General features: G+C 40.3%; 1 protein-coding gene across 1 annotated transcript; it reads left to right on the forward strand.

Moving 5' to 3' along the window:
* Nucleotides 1-1,446: 1,446 nt before the first annotated feature.
* lrrc58b (leucine rich repeat containing 58b) lies at nucleotides 1,447-13,715 on the forward strand. The gene is made up of 4 exons (XM_006639045.3): nucleotides 1,447-2,173; nucleotides 9,084-9,212; nucleotides 9,953-10,230; nucleotides 10,463-13,715. The coding sequence occupies exons 1-4, from the start codon at nucleotides 1,722-1,724 to the stop codon at nucleotides 10,654-10,656; spliced, it is 1,053 nt and encodes a 350-aa protein (XP_006639108.1). The 5' UTR covers nucleotides 1,447-1,721; the 3' UTR covers nucleotides 10,657-13,715.
* The last annotated feature ends 3,405 nt before the right edge of the window (nucleotides 13,716-17,120 follow it).

Consider the following 17,120-nt stretch of genomic DNA (forward strand, 5'->3'; position numbering starts at 1 on the left):
CTGGGGAACTTGTAGGGCATTGAAAGACTGGTTTGCAATCATCGTGTATTGTGGATGTAAAAAGAACTTGTTACAAGTATGAAGTAGCTGCTTGCTTTGTGCATTCATCATCAGGAAAACGGTCATTAGGGTTAAACCATGAAAACCCTCACCAGTTGTCTCCTGCATTTACTTGATAAATCATGCTGGATTGTGGAAAAACAAACATTCAGTGGCAGGACAATGCTGCTGGTGGACAGGATATTTAATTAAGCTTGGAAAATAGAATGTAATAGTTCGGGTGAGGTGATTATAAATATAACAATTACAACTGTATAATTATTCTCACGTGAGTGTCGGAAACAAAGTACACTTCTTCCTACTGCAATACTGATTTAAATGCTTTGTAAACTAAACCCATAATTACTGTCCTGAGGTGTGCTTCCCTAAACCCAGCAAAATTCATTTTGTAAAAGTTGGAATAATCTTACCACGTTAACTTTCAGCATTTTAAAACGCGCTAAACACTTTCGGTGCTCCCCAAAGCCTCTTTCTTCTGTGCTATTTCAGTAAGGACGAAACCATGACAAAAGCTGATTACTCATGTATCTGCTCCATCTTTAATAATCGGATTTTTAGATTATCTCCCAAAGAAACCGATTGAGTAAATTTAGGCTCGTTCCGGAACTGAAGGTTAGAAAATAACCATCGATTGCTTATTAAAAAACACGGATTGCGGTACTAATATCAAATAAAGACCAATTAAGATCTGAAAACATAGTTAATGAAGTCGTTGATTTAGTTCAGTAACTGAAAGATATTTGAAATGATTGCATATAAAGGCGCAACGTAAAACAAAATTAACTGAACGATGTAGGAATACAGTTTACAGGCACGCAGAAGGCAAAAAAACCCGCATTTAAAGTATACAACTCTTGTTTTCTACGGCCATTGTGTGCATATAAACTTATTTATAGACTGTAGAAAACAGGAAGCGATGTCTAATGAAAGTATGCTTCATCAGAGCTACTGTAGGGTTATGCAGCGGTTTGTGTAACAGTGACAGGCAGATACAGCAGAGGTGCTCATGAGCTGACTGTATAACACTCCTGTCCTACTGTATGCAAACGCTATGTAACGTGCTGTACGTGGCAGTTGTGTGATACAACCTTACGAAATCCCCCCAAAATAAGAAAGGACGCGAATGCGAATCAAATCCTGATTATTTTCTTTGTCCTTCCAACTGACAGGCATAAAGCGCCTGTGTCGATACTGAAAACCTCGACAGCTGAGATGACCTCTGAACAAATATGTTCGCGGCTTCACCAGCTGGTAACATCCTCGCCTCTTCTCACAAGTGCGGAAAGCGACCCTGAACCTGAATGGTGGCCCAGATTCATCCACATGTTCACAACTGACTGCGAGATAGCCAATGTCTGAAGGGGGGACGTGACGAGATCAGCCCCGGAACCTGTATTATGAATTGATATGTGCAGCGTAAGCGTCTACTGTCTATGAGTTAAACAGCTCCTGTGACTTATTAGTATAACTAAATGTATTTTCCCCAATGCCTTATGATACTTGAATATTTTTTTACTTAGGTTAACGCATTGGCGAACTGGTACAGGTTCTTGAAGCAGTTGTGAGAGTTACAGTTCAACATTATTTCCCTTGCAACGCAGTAATCGTTCTTGTTTCTAGGAAACTCACGGGAGGGCAAAAAATAACTTTTGGTTTGGAAAATGGAGGTCTCCGAAAGAGCAGACGGGGAAAACGTCTTGGATTTGTCGCGGCTCAGTTTGGAAAGCCTCACCCTGGATAACGTGAGCGAAGAGCGGAAGAGAGAGACCCAGCAGCTTTTTCTGACTTACAACCGATTCACGGTGCTGCCTGCCTCCGTCAGCCACTTCTCCAACCTCCGGTTCCTCGACATCAGCAGCAACGGGCTGGCGTTCATCTGTGAGGACATTCTGCGACTCACAAAACTGAAGACCCTTGTGGCCAAGAACAACAGGCTGGACGAGTCCTCCCTGCCCAAGGACTTCGGGACCATGTCCCTGGAAGTGCTGAACTTCAGTGGGAACAGGTTTGAGGAGGTCCCGAGTCAGTGCCTGGAACTGCAGTCCCTACAGTCCCTCTCGCTAGGGGGAAACAGACTGAGAACCATCCCCGCAGAAATAGAAAATCTCACCAGGTAAATCTGAAGGGTTTGCGTTTGAGATCTGTCAGGAATCACAGGAGATGTGTGACGACGTTGTCGATGGAGGTTGTAATAATGTGCGTTTTCACTCTCCGTGCAAGACAATGGTTTTACTTTGTATTGTCAACAGGATTGTAAAAGCCATGTGCTAACTGTACAACATTTCCCAATTTCCCCAATGTCGTTCGAGCTACTTCTGTTCTAGATCAGGGTTGAAAAGCATTGCATCATTTTTGGTTTCTCTTAGCGTTAAGAGATGCATCACAGAGCTGACAATTGGTATTGCGAGACTTTAACAAGCGCTTCGTTTTAGATCTGTGAACATATCTACAGTACCAGATAAGTGGGATATTCCCTTTATTCCTGGGTGAGGGGCACCTGCCGTCTCCAGACTAAATCAGTGCGAGAGCAGCTTTGCAGATCAGCGAAATGGGCTCGGAGGGTGAAGAAATGCCTCTAATATCATGTTTTCGCTATACGACTGATTTGTGACTTATTCCTTCTTAAAAGCATCTCCTTTGTGTGTGGTCTTTGGTTTGGCGAGTACTGCATCCAACAAACAAGACGAACTGCAGTTTTTAGAGATTTGAATAGTGTGAAAATACGCGCACAGCTGTAGGCGGTTTGACCACAGAAGCTGTTTAGTGTTTTTGTTCAGACTAACCAAAGTTTGCCTTCCAAAAACTGATCGTGCATAATGTAACGACGAAGAGACACGTGCTAGCTGTGATTGTGCAGAGTCATGCTTACTGAGAGAAAGAGACCGGATCACTCACCTACAGGATTTCAATCGAAATGCGGGAACAGTGCAATTGATGAGCCATTCGACAGCTGTGTCAGCACTGTCTGCTTATAGGGCTAAAAACCCACCACAGTTATGGGGAAAAAAAACTATAAAATATTGTAGACATCCAAAACTGCAGTATTGGCATTGTAGTGTGTTTTGGTTTAAAATTGATGCTTTTGAATGATTCAGGAAAGCAGTAGTACAACGCATAGGGTTTCTGATTGTACTGTCTGTGGACAAAACATTGGATGAGGATTAAAAGTTTATTCTTACTTCCAATCGGTGTATTCTGGAAGAGCCTGTAGCTGCTGAAGATGTGGCTGTGGTTGAACCCAGGGGTATCAGGTGAGCTGTGGAGGACGAAATGAGGCTTGATCTTACTGAGGGCTCACAGGCCACTGCACTTCCATATGCTGGGATGTGTGAGGGAGGGGCTGAATTTGACCTTGACCGGAAAACAGCTCAAGTGCTGGATCACAACGAGGACATGTTGATGGTATTTTGGTAAAGAAAAAGAAATGTTCTTAAGCAATAATAGCTGAGGTCTTTTATACCCAATACTGAGGCACTAATTGCCAAAAAAGTTGTTTTCACTGCAGCTCAATCTAGGGTGGTTTCACAACAAATTTTATGCACAACAGTAGTGACGTATATTACTGAGACTAGAAAAAAATAGCTTTAATACTTGTTAATTACACAGTGTTATTTGGTATATATTCTTTGCGTTTAGTATAGAGAACTGAGTAATGTTTTCAGCAGATTTGCCGGTATATAATAATAAATGCTTCTTCCTGCACTGAGAATTAATTATTTGACTGTTTGGCACCCTCAACAGCAAAAATGAAGGAATTGTATTGGAAAGAATACCTTCTTTGACATTGGAATGTGCACTATTAGGCAACGGAATATATTATCGTGCTGCATTTTTTTATTTTTATGTAAGTGATGCTATGTGAGAAGAATAAAATGGAAAAAAACATAACCATTAGTGAAGTAGGCCTCACTTGTATCAGAGGGTGCATTATGTTGCTGAATGCTTGTGATTCTTAACTTGTGCTTGACGCAAATAGCTGTGCTATCTCAGGCTGGGGGCAGTGGGGTTACTTTATCTTGAGCATATGGTATAGCTGTTGTGCAATGGCAGTTTACGTTTCTCCCAGCTTCATGCAATGCCAGTCCAGATGTCGTTTCTAGTTAATTTGCCTGCTGTCTCAAAATGCTGTCTCCAGCTCCTGAGTTTGACATATACATTCTGCCTACCCCTAGGACAGGCATATACGGCCAAGATCACCTCATTTACCACACAGCAGCTGAGAACTCATTCTGAACCTGATCCAAGACATTGCGTCTTGTAGATGCTGAAAGGTTATAGTAGGAAAATGGTCTGTTTGACTTCGTTTGATTAGTGAACTATTCACCATGCCGATCCACACACACTACTGAAGTTGACACCCCTAAGACATTTATTTATATTTCCTGGTCTCAAGCCAGCAGCGAGGCCTTAAATTAACTGACTGGATTATAAATACTTGTAGCCAACTACTTACAGAAGCTATAAAACAAAATCACCCCATCTGTGTCACAGTGACACAGTTATTTATATCAAGGCGCACCGGTTTTATAACCCGATGTTAAACATTAAAAGCTGTCGGAGTTTTACTGCTGTAGAGGCTGTGATGGGTGTAGGAGGGCTGACCGGTTCCCTGGGGCCAATGCAAGGAAGCCTTTCCTTCTCCTGAAAGGAACAATCCAAGATCCACCCGTTTATGGTTTTCAGCTGTGATCCGTGCAGAGTTAGGAATTCCTATACTGGAAGGGTCCGATACAGTGAAATTCCCACCTGCCTGCTCAGCATGAGTTTTTTCTAGAGAAATGAAACCAGAGAAGGAGTTTATTTTATTTTGCAAATGTATAGGCAACAATGTGCCTAACAGTGTGTTTTGGAAACTGAAACACTGAGCTCAGAAAACACCTAAATGGAAAGAACTAGGATAGGCGTTAAGGGACTAAAAGATGGTAAGACATTGGGCTGAGATTAAAGTCACAAGCGCTGAAGACCCCAGGCTTGTCCAATCTCATGTTCAACAAACCCTTTTATTTTTATTGTTTAACTTAAATTCATTTTAATTACAGCTATGATTTTCCTTGTAAATGTTTTTTTTTCCTGTTTGTCAGGGCAGAAAAACATGTTATTTTTAAGTGGTTTATTAAAACCATTAGGGCCACAGCTTCCTAGACTTTGTTTTCTTACCGTCTGGATAAATCTTTTGTACTTAAACAGAATATCTTTTCTGCCGTTCACTCTGTACTGCTTCACACAAAATCATTGTTTTGGACTCTACCTGTACAGGTTCAAAGTACACTTCATTGCTTACTGTATTATGATAACTGTTCCTTAATGGTTCTCTCACCTCTTTTCCACTCTGTCTGGATTGATTGACAAGACTGGATCAATACCGGCATTGATTGTAGGTGCTAAACTACTGAGGGAAGAAGAATTTGTTAGCCTTGTGTAATATTTGAGTTTCAGTTCCTGACAGTCCTCATGTTCCTAACCTGATTGAAAAACAGCCATGTATACACCACTCTTTTCACTCTGTAAGACTGCATAATAATAAATGTTTGAATTATAAGATAGACCCATATAGGTTTTAAGACTTTGGAAGCCAGGTTAGGTCATGTGCCTGAAGGCTGTTTTACACCTTTCCTGTCTCTTCAGAACAGTGTTTGTGTGTCAGCTAATGTTGTATCAATCATCTCCTCTCTGCAAGGCATGCTGCAGTAACTCCAGTTACACCATAACCTGCTAAAACAGAATTTCTAATACTTTTCATTTTGATCCTAATACTCCTGCCTTATAGTTACAATATAAGCATTTAATTATCTGACACTTTGTTTTTTCCCCCTTGGATTTTTGTTTTGAATCTCCGAGTCTCCCTTGCAGGTGGTCTTTGAATTCTTCCCTCCTTTCATTATGATTTAAATGTTTTTTGGAATTATTGTAAACTTTATTTGAAGTCAGTTTCATTCATTTAGGCCATATTCAATGATTGTCCAGTCTTAAAAGAATAAACTTCAAAAGTTTTTTCTTCCAATAGTGCGTATATACAGTATCATCCATTTATAAAAAGTTCAGCACAATACGATCATTCTTGTTTAAAGTATTGACTGAAACAGATTCTGCCTTTCTAATCTCATCAGAGATTGCTGTGCGTGTGATTTGTATGTCATAGTAGTATAGTCTAATTGGCTCCTTGTTGCAATTGCAATGATCAGGCACCTCAAGTGAGTGATAGAGAGCAGGATAATGTATCTCTGATATTTATTCATGAATCGAAGTATAAAAACAAGAAAGGGACATTTTTATCTCACTGTTGAAATGTGCAAAATATAAAAATATTCTTTACAAATTTGGGTTCTTTTACAAAGGCAATTTTGTTCGAAGAATGCTCTCTTGCAGTTGGTTTGCAGAAATGCAGTGAGTGTTACAGACCTGCAGTTGTATTTCCCGAAGGGGTTTTAAAGTCTCTGAATCTGTAGTCCGGACTCCCATGTTTCTAGTCAAACCAGCCCCTGAAGATTGTGCAGAGATGTGAGTAGCAGGCGTGCTTGTCTGTATAAGAGTGGAGCTTTTCTCTGACAGAGGTGAAAGGCTAACATTGTGTTAGACAGTGAATTGCTTGTTGTCTTGATTAGATGTGCTTCTTCCCTGGTGAGATCTAAGGGAACAAGCAAAGGTAAAGCCTGTGTGGTCCAGCATTGCAGAACTCCTTGGGGGCTCCCTGGGCCAGAGTCTTGTTTGATACATGCCCTCCCTAGGCCTTTCGGACAACAGCTGTACCCGGGAATGCTGGGGAGGTCTTTGCACTTCTTAACAAGCTGATTAAGGTCCTTGGACCTCAGTGTAACAGCATTTAAAAAAGCGCTTCTCATTAGAGAAGCCACTTAGGTAGCAGCGATGACAATCTGCTTGCTATTCACTGTTAATGAAATTCTTCCTTGTAAAGACACTCTAGTGGGAACAGGTACTTATCGGCTGCATTTTTGTAGTCTTTAATTCTGAGCTTGTTTTGCAAAAGGTGTCAAATTATCTGAATTAAAATTCTGTAGTTTTACCATCTGTAGCAAAGATGCGGAGTGAAGGTTTTTGTAGGATTCAGTGCTCAGCTGGGATAAAAAGATTCACACTGCAGCAGGATCAAAGCAAAATACTGAAACAAACGGAAGGTAAGATTCAGTAAATTAGAAAAATAGTGTCACCCTTAAGTGTCACTTTCACTTGCAAAGGTTGTTAAAAGCAATAATACCTAAGAATACTATTTGTGAAAGACATGGAATTAGGCGTGGGGAAAGTTAGCAAAGTGTCACTGGTGTTACTGCTGATGTAAGGTGAGATGCTCTGTGTTCAGTATTCTACTACCTAGTACTCATGTTTTTCTCTGGCATGTAGTTAGTAGTATAAATGAATATCTTTGCAGTGTCATTCATATCCTTTTTTATGCCTTTCAATGCAGTATAATCAAATCATGCCTTTTTGTGTGCTCTTTTTATTGTTAAGCTTATGCCCTACATTTCTGGTAGTGTAAACTTATTTGGAATTTAATACATCATTGGTAAATCACCAGTGCCTGACTTTTTAACTAGTTTAAGTTATTCAGTCTATTCAGTCTAAGGGTTCACATACTTATTTACACAGACTGTGCACTAGTTTCACCCCGAGAACGAAAACAGCATTGATTAGGATAAATGACTTCTTTAGATAAAACGCTTAGTTGACACAAGAAACCTTGGAGAGGGATGGCTGCATTCCCAGACACAGTATAATAAGCAGCTTAAAGTACTGAATCGTGTGCTTTTAGCTGCTATTATTCCACAAATTCTGTCCGGCCTGTGTTCAAAGCTTTTCTGTCTATGGTGCATTTAATGTTATTAGGTCTCAGCAAATCAGGTAAGTGAGAGGTTTGAGTTTCTAAGCCAAAGGACCTCGTACAGCTTTCAGTTCTCTTCCATGGCCTTACGTTCTGGAAGTGCAAAGCGCCTTTTATCCTTAAAAATGTTCAAACCTGTTTCGGTGTGCTGAAAACGTATCAGCATTTCATGTCAATATTAATAACGTGAGAAAGGTGACAAAAGAAAGGAGTACATTCGGCACATCTAGGTTGTTTCGGAAGTTAGTAGCTAATTGATACATACAGCTGTATTCTGAAAAAAGCCATCTTATAAAGTCATTGACTGGATACCTTTTTCTGTGCTCCCAGTTATTCTTTGCATGAGACAAACTCAGTATGAATTTTTATTGTGGTCACAGTATACATGGAACCTTAGCAATAAAAAAATGTAGTAATTTGCCTGTATTAAAATGTTTTGAGGTTGCAGAAAATAAATACTAACATGGGAATCTGAGAGTAACTGCCTTGAATGTAGCTAAGAGTACCTCTCTTTTAATGTAGTGTAATGTGATCTGATTTTCTGGAAACAGTTTTGTCTGAATTAGCACATATTTGAATATGAATGTGAAAATAAGAATATTTTGATGTTTTGTATTCAATATAAAATATATTCTGAAACACCCTTAGTTCATAGATTCCTGATTGCTTTGTCAAAAGTACAGTATACTGTATTACAGAATATTAAATCTGAAAACAAAAAATTTACCAGTAAAAAAACATGAAAAAGGGATCAATCCTCCAGAACTCAGAAGTGATCATTTTAGTCAAATATAGTATTACAGTACAAAAAAAAAGAATGATATAACAACTTTGTGTGAAAAGGATACTGTTTCTACAAACAGGGAAAATCCTGCAGCTACGATACAGCTGACTACATAAGAAAAAAAGTATCAGGTTTAAAATACTCTGCCAGCAAAGGTAAAAAATGAGATTGGAATGAGGTAAGACTGGGGCTGTCAAATTGAAAATGTTATTGGCTATAAGCAAAAAAAACAAAACAAGAAAATATCCTCCTCCCAGTTCTCCACCAAGTTTCTTCTACCATGTGTAGGCAATATTTACATATGGAGCTGAAAAACCCAGTTGAAGCCTGTAGTGGCGCACACACCTTGGTGTAGGCTCTTGCGGTTTGTCTCGGTGATTTCAAGATGTCTCCCGTGTCTTGTAGTCTGGAGCTGCTGTACCTCGGAGGCAATTCCATCGCCACCATCCCTCCTGAGCTGGCCAACCTGCCTCACCTCAGCTACCTGGTCCTGTGTGACAACAACATCCAGAGCATCCCCCCACAGCTCGCACAGTGAGTGCTGCTCGGCCTGGGCTCGTCAGGGCTGCACCTGAACCCTCCCAGAACCAGGAGACACTGGGGGACACTTCTTCTAGGACTGGCAGCAGTAGTGGTGAAGGAGCTTTCTCAAGGATGCAGCAACAGAGTAAAGAAGGCTGGAAAGAGGTCTAGAGCTGTATACACAACCCCATATTCCCCCAACACACTTACACGTTGGACCACACTTGTACAAGTTCACATGTACGCACACATACATCATCACGTCATCAAATAGCTTTGAATGACACGAGGCAGTGAAATATTTATCTTTAATTATGTTGAAAAACACTGGCACAGTGGTTACCATTACAGCCTAGCAGTGCTGGGGCCGTGGTTTCAGTTCCTGAGGTGCTATCTGTGGGGAGTCTGTAAGTTCTGCCCACGTTTGCGTGGTTTTTTTCCCCACAGTCCAAAAACGTATTGGTAGGTTGATTGGCTTCTGGGAAAATTTGCTCTGGTGCGAGTGTGTGCGTGTTTGTGTCTGTGTGTGCCCTGTGATGGACTCGTCTCCTGTCCAGAGTTGTGTCCCGCCCAGCACCCGGTGCTTACTGGGATAGGCTCCAGCTCCCCTGTGAAGCCTGTACTGGATAAAGCGGTTCGAAAGTGGATGGATGGGTGTGCACAACGCTGTGGGAATATTAGACAGATCCGCTGTGGCCATTTCAACAGAGCAGGGCTCCGCAAGTCACCACAGAGTCTGTTCTCTGTTCCAGGCTGCATTCTTTGCGATCCCTGAGCCTCCACAACAACCTGCTCACGTACCTCCCCCGCGAGATCCTCAGTCTCGTCCAGCTGCAGGAGCTCAGCCTCCGCGGCAACCCGCTGGTCGTGCGCTTCGTCAAAGATATGACCTACGACCCTCCCTCGCTTCTGGAGCTTGCGGGCCGCACCATCAAGTCCCGGAACGTCCCTTACACCCCTTGGGAACTGCCAGGAAACCTGGTCAGGTACCTGGATTTAGCAAGCAAGTGTCCCAACCCGAAGTGCGGAGGTAAAGAGGTGTTCTTTCCTGTTCAGAGTCGTTCAGCCCAGTATAGGAAGATGCACGTGTTAGCATTACCGATAGCAAAAGGTGCATCAGCGTGGTCTTCTTTTAAATGGTGTCATTGAATGTAAAGCTCAGCTAGAAAGTGTTGTTTGCATATGCAGTGCAGTTTCTAAGAGCGTCAGATTTCTTCTTTTGGTTTCTCCCCGAAACTCTTTTGCTTTGTTCATTTTTGCAGGCGTCTACTTTGACTCCTGCGTGCGTCACATCAAGTTTGTGGATTTTTGTGGAAAATACCGCCTGCCACTGATGCACTACCTGTGCTCTCCCGAGTGTACTTCTCCCTGTAGCTCCAACCCACAGAGTGATGCGGACTCGGAGGATGAGTTCAGCGTTCCCGCTCACAGGATGCAGAAAGTCCTTCTGGGATAGGAAGTGTGATTCAGACTGAAGGCGTCCTGATCGTTTCCCAAGGCCAGACTGCTGTTGTAAGAAAAATTTACAACGTGATGCAAATTGCTTCCAGCTCAAAGGAGAATTGTGTTCATGGACAGTGGGTGAAGTTTTGGGGCTGTCACAGTCAGACTTTCCGAAGCCTGGGGCACGTGTACCGACAGTGAAGACTCTGCACTTGCAGTCAGCCTTTGTATTTCAGCCCTACGTGGACGGCGTAAGCTTGAACATTCAAGCAAACGCTTTCTGGCACGAAGAGGAGTGAGTGTGAGATGGGGATCTTTAACACGGAACTGAGGTGCATCTTAGTTGCCAGCAATTACGATAGCTGCAGTCGCATCAGCTTGTCGAGAAAGTACAAAGGACATTTTGAACAGTAAGAGGTAGCAAATCTTTAAAAATTGACAAAGCACTACCCCTGGACCCGGGTAGCTGTCACTGCTGCTGGGACACATCGTTATCAAGTGATTTCAGAGAAAACTTTAATCTCTGACAAGCATGCCTGTCAGCAATTTACATTAAATACACCATTATGCATTAATCTTAACTGCAAAACAATGTCCTACGTGTCCTCTAAATAGATTAGATACATTGTAAATCCCTATTAAGTGCCTGGTTTCTACTGTTTAAACAGACAATACTGTAACATTATGAAAAAGGATTTACAAAACATAACAGTATCTTTAAACTGTCATCTTAATTTATGCAGTGGAATTATTACACAATGTGATTATTTTGGATAAACACTTTCACACTTATTTAAGCATATTGATGTGTACTGAAACAGGATTAACACAAATTGTACCTATTTCTAATCTGTTTAATCATAAACTCATTTATGTTTTAGAGCCCAAAGTGGTTGTATTCTATAACATTCATACTTTCACAAAAAAGAGCTGCAACATTTTCAGTATTGTTTTAAATCCTTCTGAGTGGAAACGGTCATTTGTCGGTTATCACTAACATCAAACAGTTGAACATCTTTATGCATAAGGCTGTCCTTTGAGATGTACGAGCAGTTCTTCAGTGTGTACAGCTGAGAGCGAACCATGGGTTTCTCAGATGAAGACATCTGAGGCATACACATGCCTGTCACGTCTGAAAGCTTCTGGGTCCCCAGTCTGTCACTGGTCCCTTTTGCCCTCCAAGGCAAAGGTGAGGAATGTTACTGCCTCTACTCTCCACCCCCCTGTTTAATAACTTGGATGCATGTGCAGATGCTGTCTGATTGTAGGAGAAACTGTGCTTATCTGTGCAGTGGTTGAAGTACAGTCCACTCTGCTTTGTCTCATCTATGTCCTTCCTGCTCACTGGCAGCAATCTAGGACCCTATTCCAACTGTTTATTTTCAAAACACCACAGGAAACTGACAACCAATATTTAAAGAAATCGCAGCCTGTGTACCCTTAATACATACAGTACTTCCCAGATGGACAAGACAAATGGAAAGTGCACAGTGATTGCACTGTGACTGGCCTGTCTCAGCAGGTCTGCAGCCTGGTACGTTTTGCCACAAGGATAAAAAAAGTGTTGTGTCCAGATGTAATTTCTGTTTTTTTCTTGGATGTTTTTGTTGAATTATTTCATTTTTAAGTGTTTGCATAGCAGGAACCTAGCTGACCTCCTGCAGTACCCGGATGAAAGGCGGTTTGTATAACATACACTTCTTTCTCCTCTTATTTACATAAGATGTTCATATGAGTGATGTTTGGGTTTAATTCTCTTCAGTGTAAGGATGCTTCTCATTCACTATACGTGTTGCTTTGTTGAGCTTCTGTTCATAAAGCTGTTGGCCCTAAAGAAGGTCACTTGCTGGTATCAGTATTAAGTTTGATCTAAGGCTCATCAAAAATAGTTGAATATTGTTTTAGTTCTGCAGTTGGAACAGTTTTGCTGTTCATAAACATTACTGAGAGGTTTAGGCAGTAAACCTTGTTTTTTTACAGCCATAGGTCTTCGAGTCTCAAATGGCAGGCAAAGTGCTTCTTACAGGAAATACCAAGACTTTTAAAACTATTTCTACTGCCTTCCAAAGCATTTGTTGAGCTGTGCTTGCTTTACCTGATACAAAACCTAAAATTCTAAAATTATTTTCAGTTTTAATTAAAGTATCTGACTCATGACCTTGGGATGAGCTGCGTATAAAAATGCTTGCTTGTTAAACAAGAAAAAAACATAAACCAAACTGTCAATTTTAAACAAATTAAACAGGTTTCCAAAGGCAGTTTAATTCAGTGAAGGTACTACAATACAGCTTCAATAGATGACTGTATAGAGTAATGTTATTGCACTTTTTTTCAAAAGATAGTGAAATCAGATGTTTATTATATTGTATATTAGAAAAAGACTGCTTCATGTGTTTGTGTCTGTAGTTTAATTCCACAAAAGTATACTATGACTCCCATGATGCAACATGTTAACACACTTCTGCTGAGTTCTGAAATGTTCCATGAGGGGAATCTGGGATATTTTTGAAGACTCAACTGTTGCCAGCAAGTATTGTTCCAGAAAAGTCTTAATAAAAGCTTTGTAACATAAGGGATTCTTAAAAACACCTCTTTCTATAAAAGGCTTGTTTGGTAAGTATTAAAATACTAAATGATTCTCCACCACACACATACTTCACACTTGGTTTGTTAAAATGTATCTGCTTTGCTGTACTGTGACAAAGCCTAGCCTTTGTATCATATGTGATATCAAATTGCATTCCAGCATGTCTATCACAAGTGCCTTAAAAGTACAAAAGCAAAGACAAAGACTATTTTGCACCTTGAGTTGTAGCGATTTTCTCAAGTTGAATTTTTTGTTTGTTTTTGTTGTTAAATTCTTCTCTTTTTTTAATTATAACAAGATTAAATAAAATAGATATCCTGCTCTGCATTTGATATATTTCTAAAATATTTCTCATATGCAGTTAGACATTAATAACACTAATTTGTTGAATGTTGAATATTGATTAGCACTATATTATGTGCATATGCACTTTCTGTTGATAAATTATATTGACTTGACATACAAAGTAAAGGTTCTTGCCTACTCTTCATCCATGATTGTCATCTTTCGATACTGTGTATCTCCCTATAGCTATTGCTCCCTGTATTTGGGTTTCTAACGTCTGGCACCGTCACTGGCTGCTGATACCATTAATCTGAATCCATTAATTTCTTAATCATGGTAACAGAGCTTTATGAAAACCAGAGGCTGCCGTTCTCCAGTGTCATGGACTGCTATTAATATAATTTGAAGTTTATGAAACTTTTGCTCTGAGCTCCGTTAAGTGGTTGGCGTTACCATTCAATTAAGTGCATACTTATAAATACAGACTGGTGTTTTAGACAGGTGTTTTAGGTGTTTTGTTGGCAACTCTACCGTGTGCCCATTCTCTCAGACCAGTTATTAAATCTCTGTAACTAAATAAATTCATTGACGGTATAGACAGATTTTACAAATGTTAAATTAAGCACAAAATTGTGAACTTTGTTCAAGTACTGGTAGTGGCCATGTTGGTTGCAAACGCCTGCTCTCACCACGGGCGAGAGCAAGACTTGACGCAGATTGTGACGTTAAAGGGCCCTTCCTGCTCACTAGTCACTGTTATGATTAATGTAATGCGATGTACGAGCAAATAATTACAGGTTGTGCAGCTGATATTTCACCACAGAAATGTTTCAAAAAGATCAGTATGCAGAGTTAAGAAGTTAAATTTGGCGGGAAACCCATCTCAAAGGCAAGAGCATTATTTCTATTGGATTAAAATAGATGTATTCACAAGCCTGCTTGTTTGCAGTGTAATAGAGCCGCTTCACCTCACGAAACTTTTGTTGCCTTGTTCTGAACCACAGAATGTGGTGCTCCGCATACCTAGAAATTTTGTCTATTTTGTGATGTAGATCGGAGGTTTTACAAGCGCACATTTTACTTCAGTCTTGGTTTGAAATGCACTCATCAGTGCTTTCTAACCCTGAAATAAAAAATAGCATTGCAGTTCCCCGTTAAAAGAGTAAATGTGTTTTAAGTAATTAACCATGAAAGATCTTAAGTAAACACCTAGATACTGTAGATATGTTCACTGGGTTAAATGTTTGAACGACGGGTTGGAACAGAAAGCAGGAGGCCCTAGGAAACTCAGGAAATGAGTGTGTGAGCCCCGTCTTAGAAGCTGATGATGGAGTCTGGAACGAGGTGAGCAAGCATGGTGTTGAATTCAACACTCCGCCTTCTTTCAAGGCAGGGCTGGGTGAGGTCCTCAGATCAATAAGCTCCTCAGAACCCAACAGGTCAGCTGGGCAGAATGGCCACCTCTCGTTTGTAACCTTCAGAACGGTGTGATGTTTCCTTCTAGACTTGTGTTGCTGCACCCATTTAGCGGTTTAGGAGCCATCCAGTATCTTGGAATTGTCCGAGTTGGTGCAGTCCTTCTCAGCAACATGAAGGAAAGCATTAAGTAACTTCTGTAAAAAAGAGAGAATGTTTGGTTTAGAGTGTGTACCTTTATAATCTCAATTGCAAATTCCATCTACAGTGATTGTATTGGGTCTTATAAATATACAGAGAGGCATAAAAATGCAACATGTGCTGTTAGTGCCAATATACTGTACATTTGTATTTGTTTCCTGTGAAACTCCATTGTGAAAGAAAGAAACACAAAAATATTTTTTTGTGAAGGGCTTCAGAAACAAAACTGGAACACAATGCCAACACTATGTCTGCCTTAACCTCATCCCACATATAAAAATCGAATTTGACATGTTTTGTCTTATCCTCATTTGTATAATAGCACGCTGTTCAATCACAAGACCTGAAAGCCCCAAAGAGTAACATTACCCTTATTTTTGTATATAAAAGGAAGGACAGTTCATTAAAATGTGACATAAACGGACTTGGGCTTTAACAACAAGAGGTTGTTACAGGTGACAGGTGAGCAATGCTTTTTTCCTAAAAACAAAAAAGGTAAATTAAATAAAAAGGCTGTTAAAATAGACAATGCTATTTGGTAGGCAAATATAAATTGCAAAGTGCCTGAGAATGTTTTCTCACAATACATGTTCAGCTAAAACAGAACTCTGGGCTTTACGTTAATGTCTTCTCATTTTGTTATGCAAGTGCGTTGAGTGTTAACAGACATTTATACAGTCTGTATGGTGTATGTAAGACCCTAAGTCTACATTAATTAACATGTTGCACTTTTATTGGTATGGATGCGGTGTTGCCGATTTTATCCTTTGATGTTTTTCCATTGATTGAAAAATCTTCTTTATGGCCTGAATGCAGTTGCAAGCAGCTGTCAGAGAGTTAGGATCAGAGGCATTTGTAGTTCTCCAAGAAGCAGATTTGCATATGAACATGGCTCCCTCACCAAGCTGGAATACAGAGCAACTTCCTTTTCACTTCCCACAAAAGGCTCCGTGTGTTTCCCTTTGTTTTGTTTTGTTTCCGTTTTACGGAATTGAAAGCCTCTTTATAAATGCCTCTAAGCAATCTTCGCTCCTTCTAGTTCTCTCTTTCATCGTCCAAGAGGTCTGTGAGTCTTTCATGGGTTTAGAGACATTTCATTTTCTGGTTCCTTCAACCATTTCTTCAGGGCATGGATCTCTTGTGGCAGTGGATGTTGTCACTTCAACTCTTCCTGTCACAAAGCCTTGGTTGCACAGACAGACAAAGATGATTGGCTTTTGCTGCAGAGTAAGGGGAGGAGATATAAATGTTTTTTCAAAAAGCATAGAAAATACAAAATTGTGCAACAATGGTGAAATATATCAAACTAAAAGTGTTATCCCCTGTGTCCTGGGCAGCGGCACTTAGGGTTCTGGACCCATACCTGGGAGGCTGTGGGTTCAAATCCCAGGTGTGACACAGCTGTTGTACCCTTGAGCAATGAGCTCCACGGCTGAAGCTTTCTTCTTTTTTTCCCAGCATGGAATAAACCTATTACTTATTTCTCGTGGTAGATGAGGGGATGAAGCATATACTGTATTCTGTATTTTTCCAGCTTCTCTGACCTTGATTCTCTGACTAATGTTTTGATATCCAAAAACACTTGTTCTTACTATCTGGCTTCTTACAGTACTGCTTTATTTTGTCTCAAGCACATCATTAATTTGTACCACAGAGTTCAATTTAAACCTCTTTCTGGGAAGTAGAGCAGACACTCTTCACATAAGAACACTATAATTGGTTGTTATTCGTGCTTACTTGTTAAGAATGCAAGAATAACAATGTTATTCCAGTTTCACATTTCTCATTTACCTTTTCCTCAAGGTTTTAATGCTACCAATGCAATGTGTATTTTATTTTTAAATGTCTTTTACCACAAGGTCACTATATTTATATAAAGAAAGCATTCCCCACCAGCAAGTTAGCCTACGCTGACTGAGACCACAAGACTTTTTAAAAATTAGAATTGTTGTTTCTCTGGTCGCACCTTTGTTACATAACTACACTTT

Source organism: Lepisosteus oculatus, chromosome 15 (genome assembly GCF_040954835.1).
Source record: "Lepisosteus oculatus isolate fLepOcu1 chromosome 15, fLepOcu1.hap2, whole genome shotgun sequence".
NCBI classification, from domain to species: Eukaryota; Metazoa; Chordata; class Actinopteri; order Semionotiformes; family Lepisosteidae; genus Lepisosteus; species Lepisosteus oculatus.

What these genes read in the sequence shown, in the direction of transcription:
- lrrc58b (XM_006639045.3), top strand. Translation starts at nt 1,722, where the DNA reads ATGGAGGTCTCCGAAAGAGCAGACGGGGAAAACGTCTTGGATTTGTCG. An exon ending in ATCCCCCCACAGCTCGCACA is followed by an intron (nt 9,213 to 9,952) that starts GTGAGTGCTGCT and finishes TCTCTGTTCCAG; the next exon opens with GCTGCATTCTTTGCGATCCC. An exon ending in TCCCAACCCGAAGTGCGGAG is followed by an intron (nt 10,231 to 10,462) that starts GTAAAGAGGTGT and finishes TCATTTTTGCAG; the next exon opens with GCGTCTACTTTGACTCCTGC.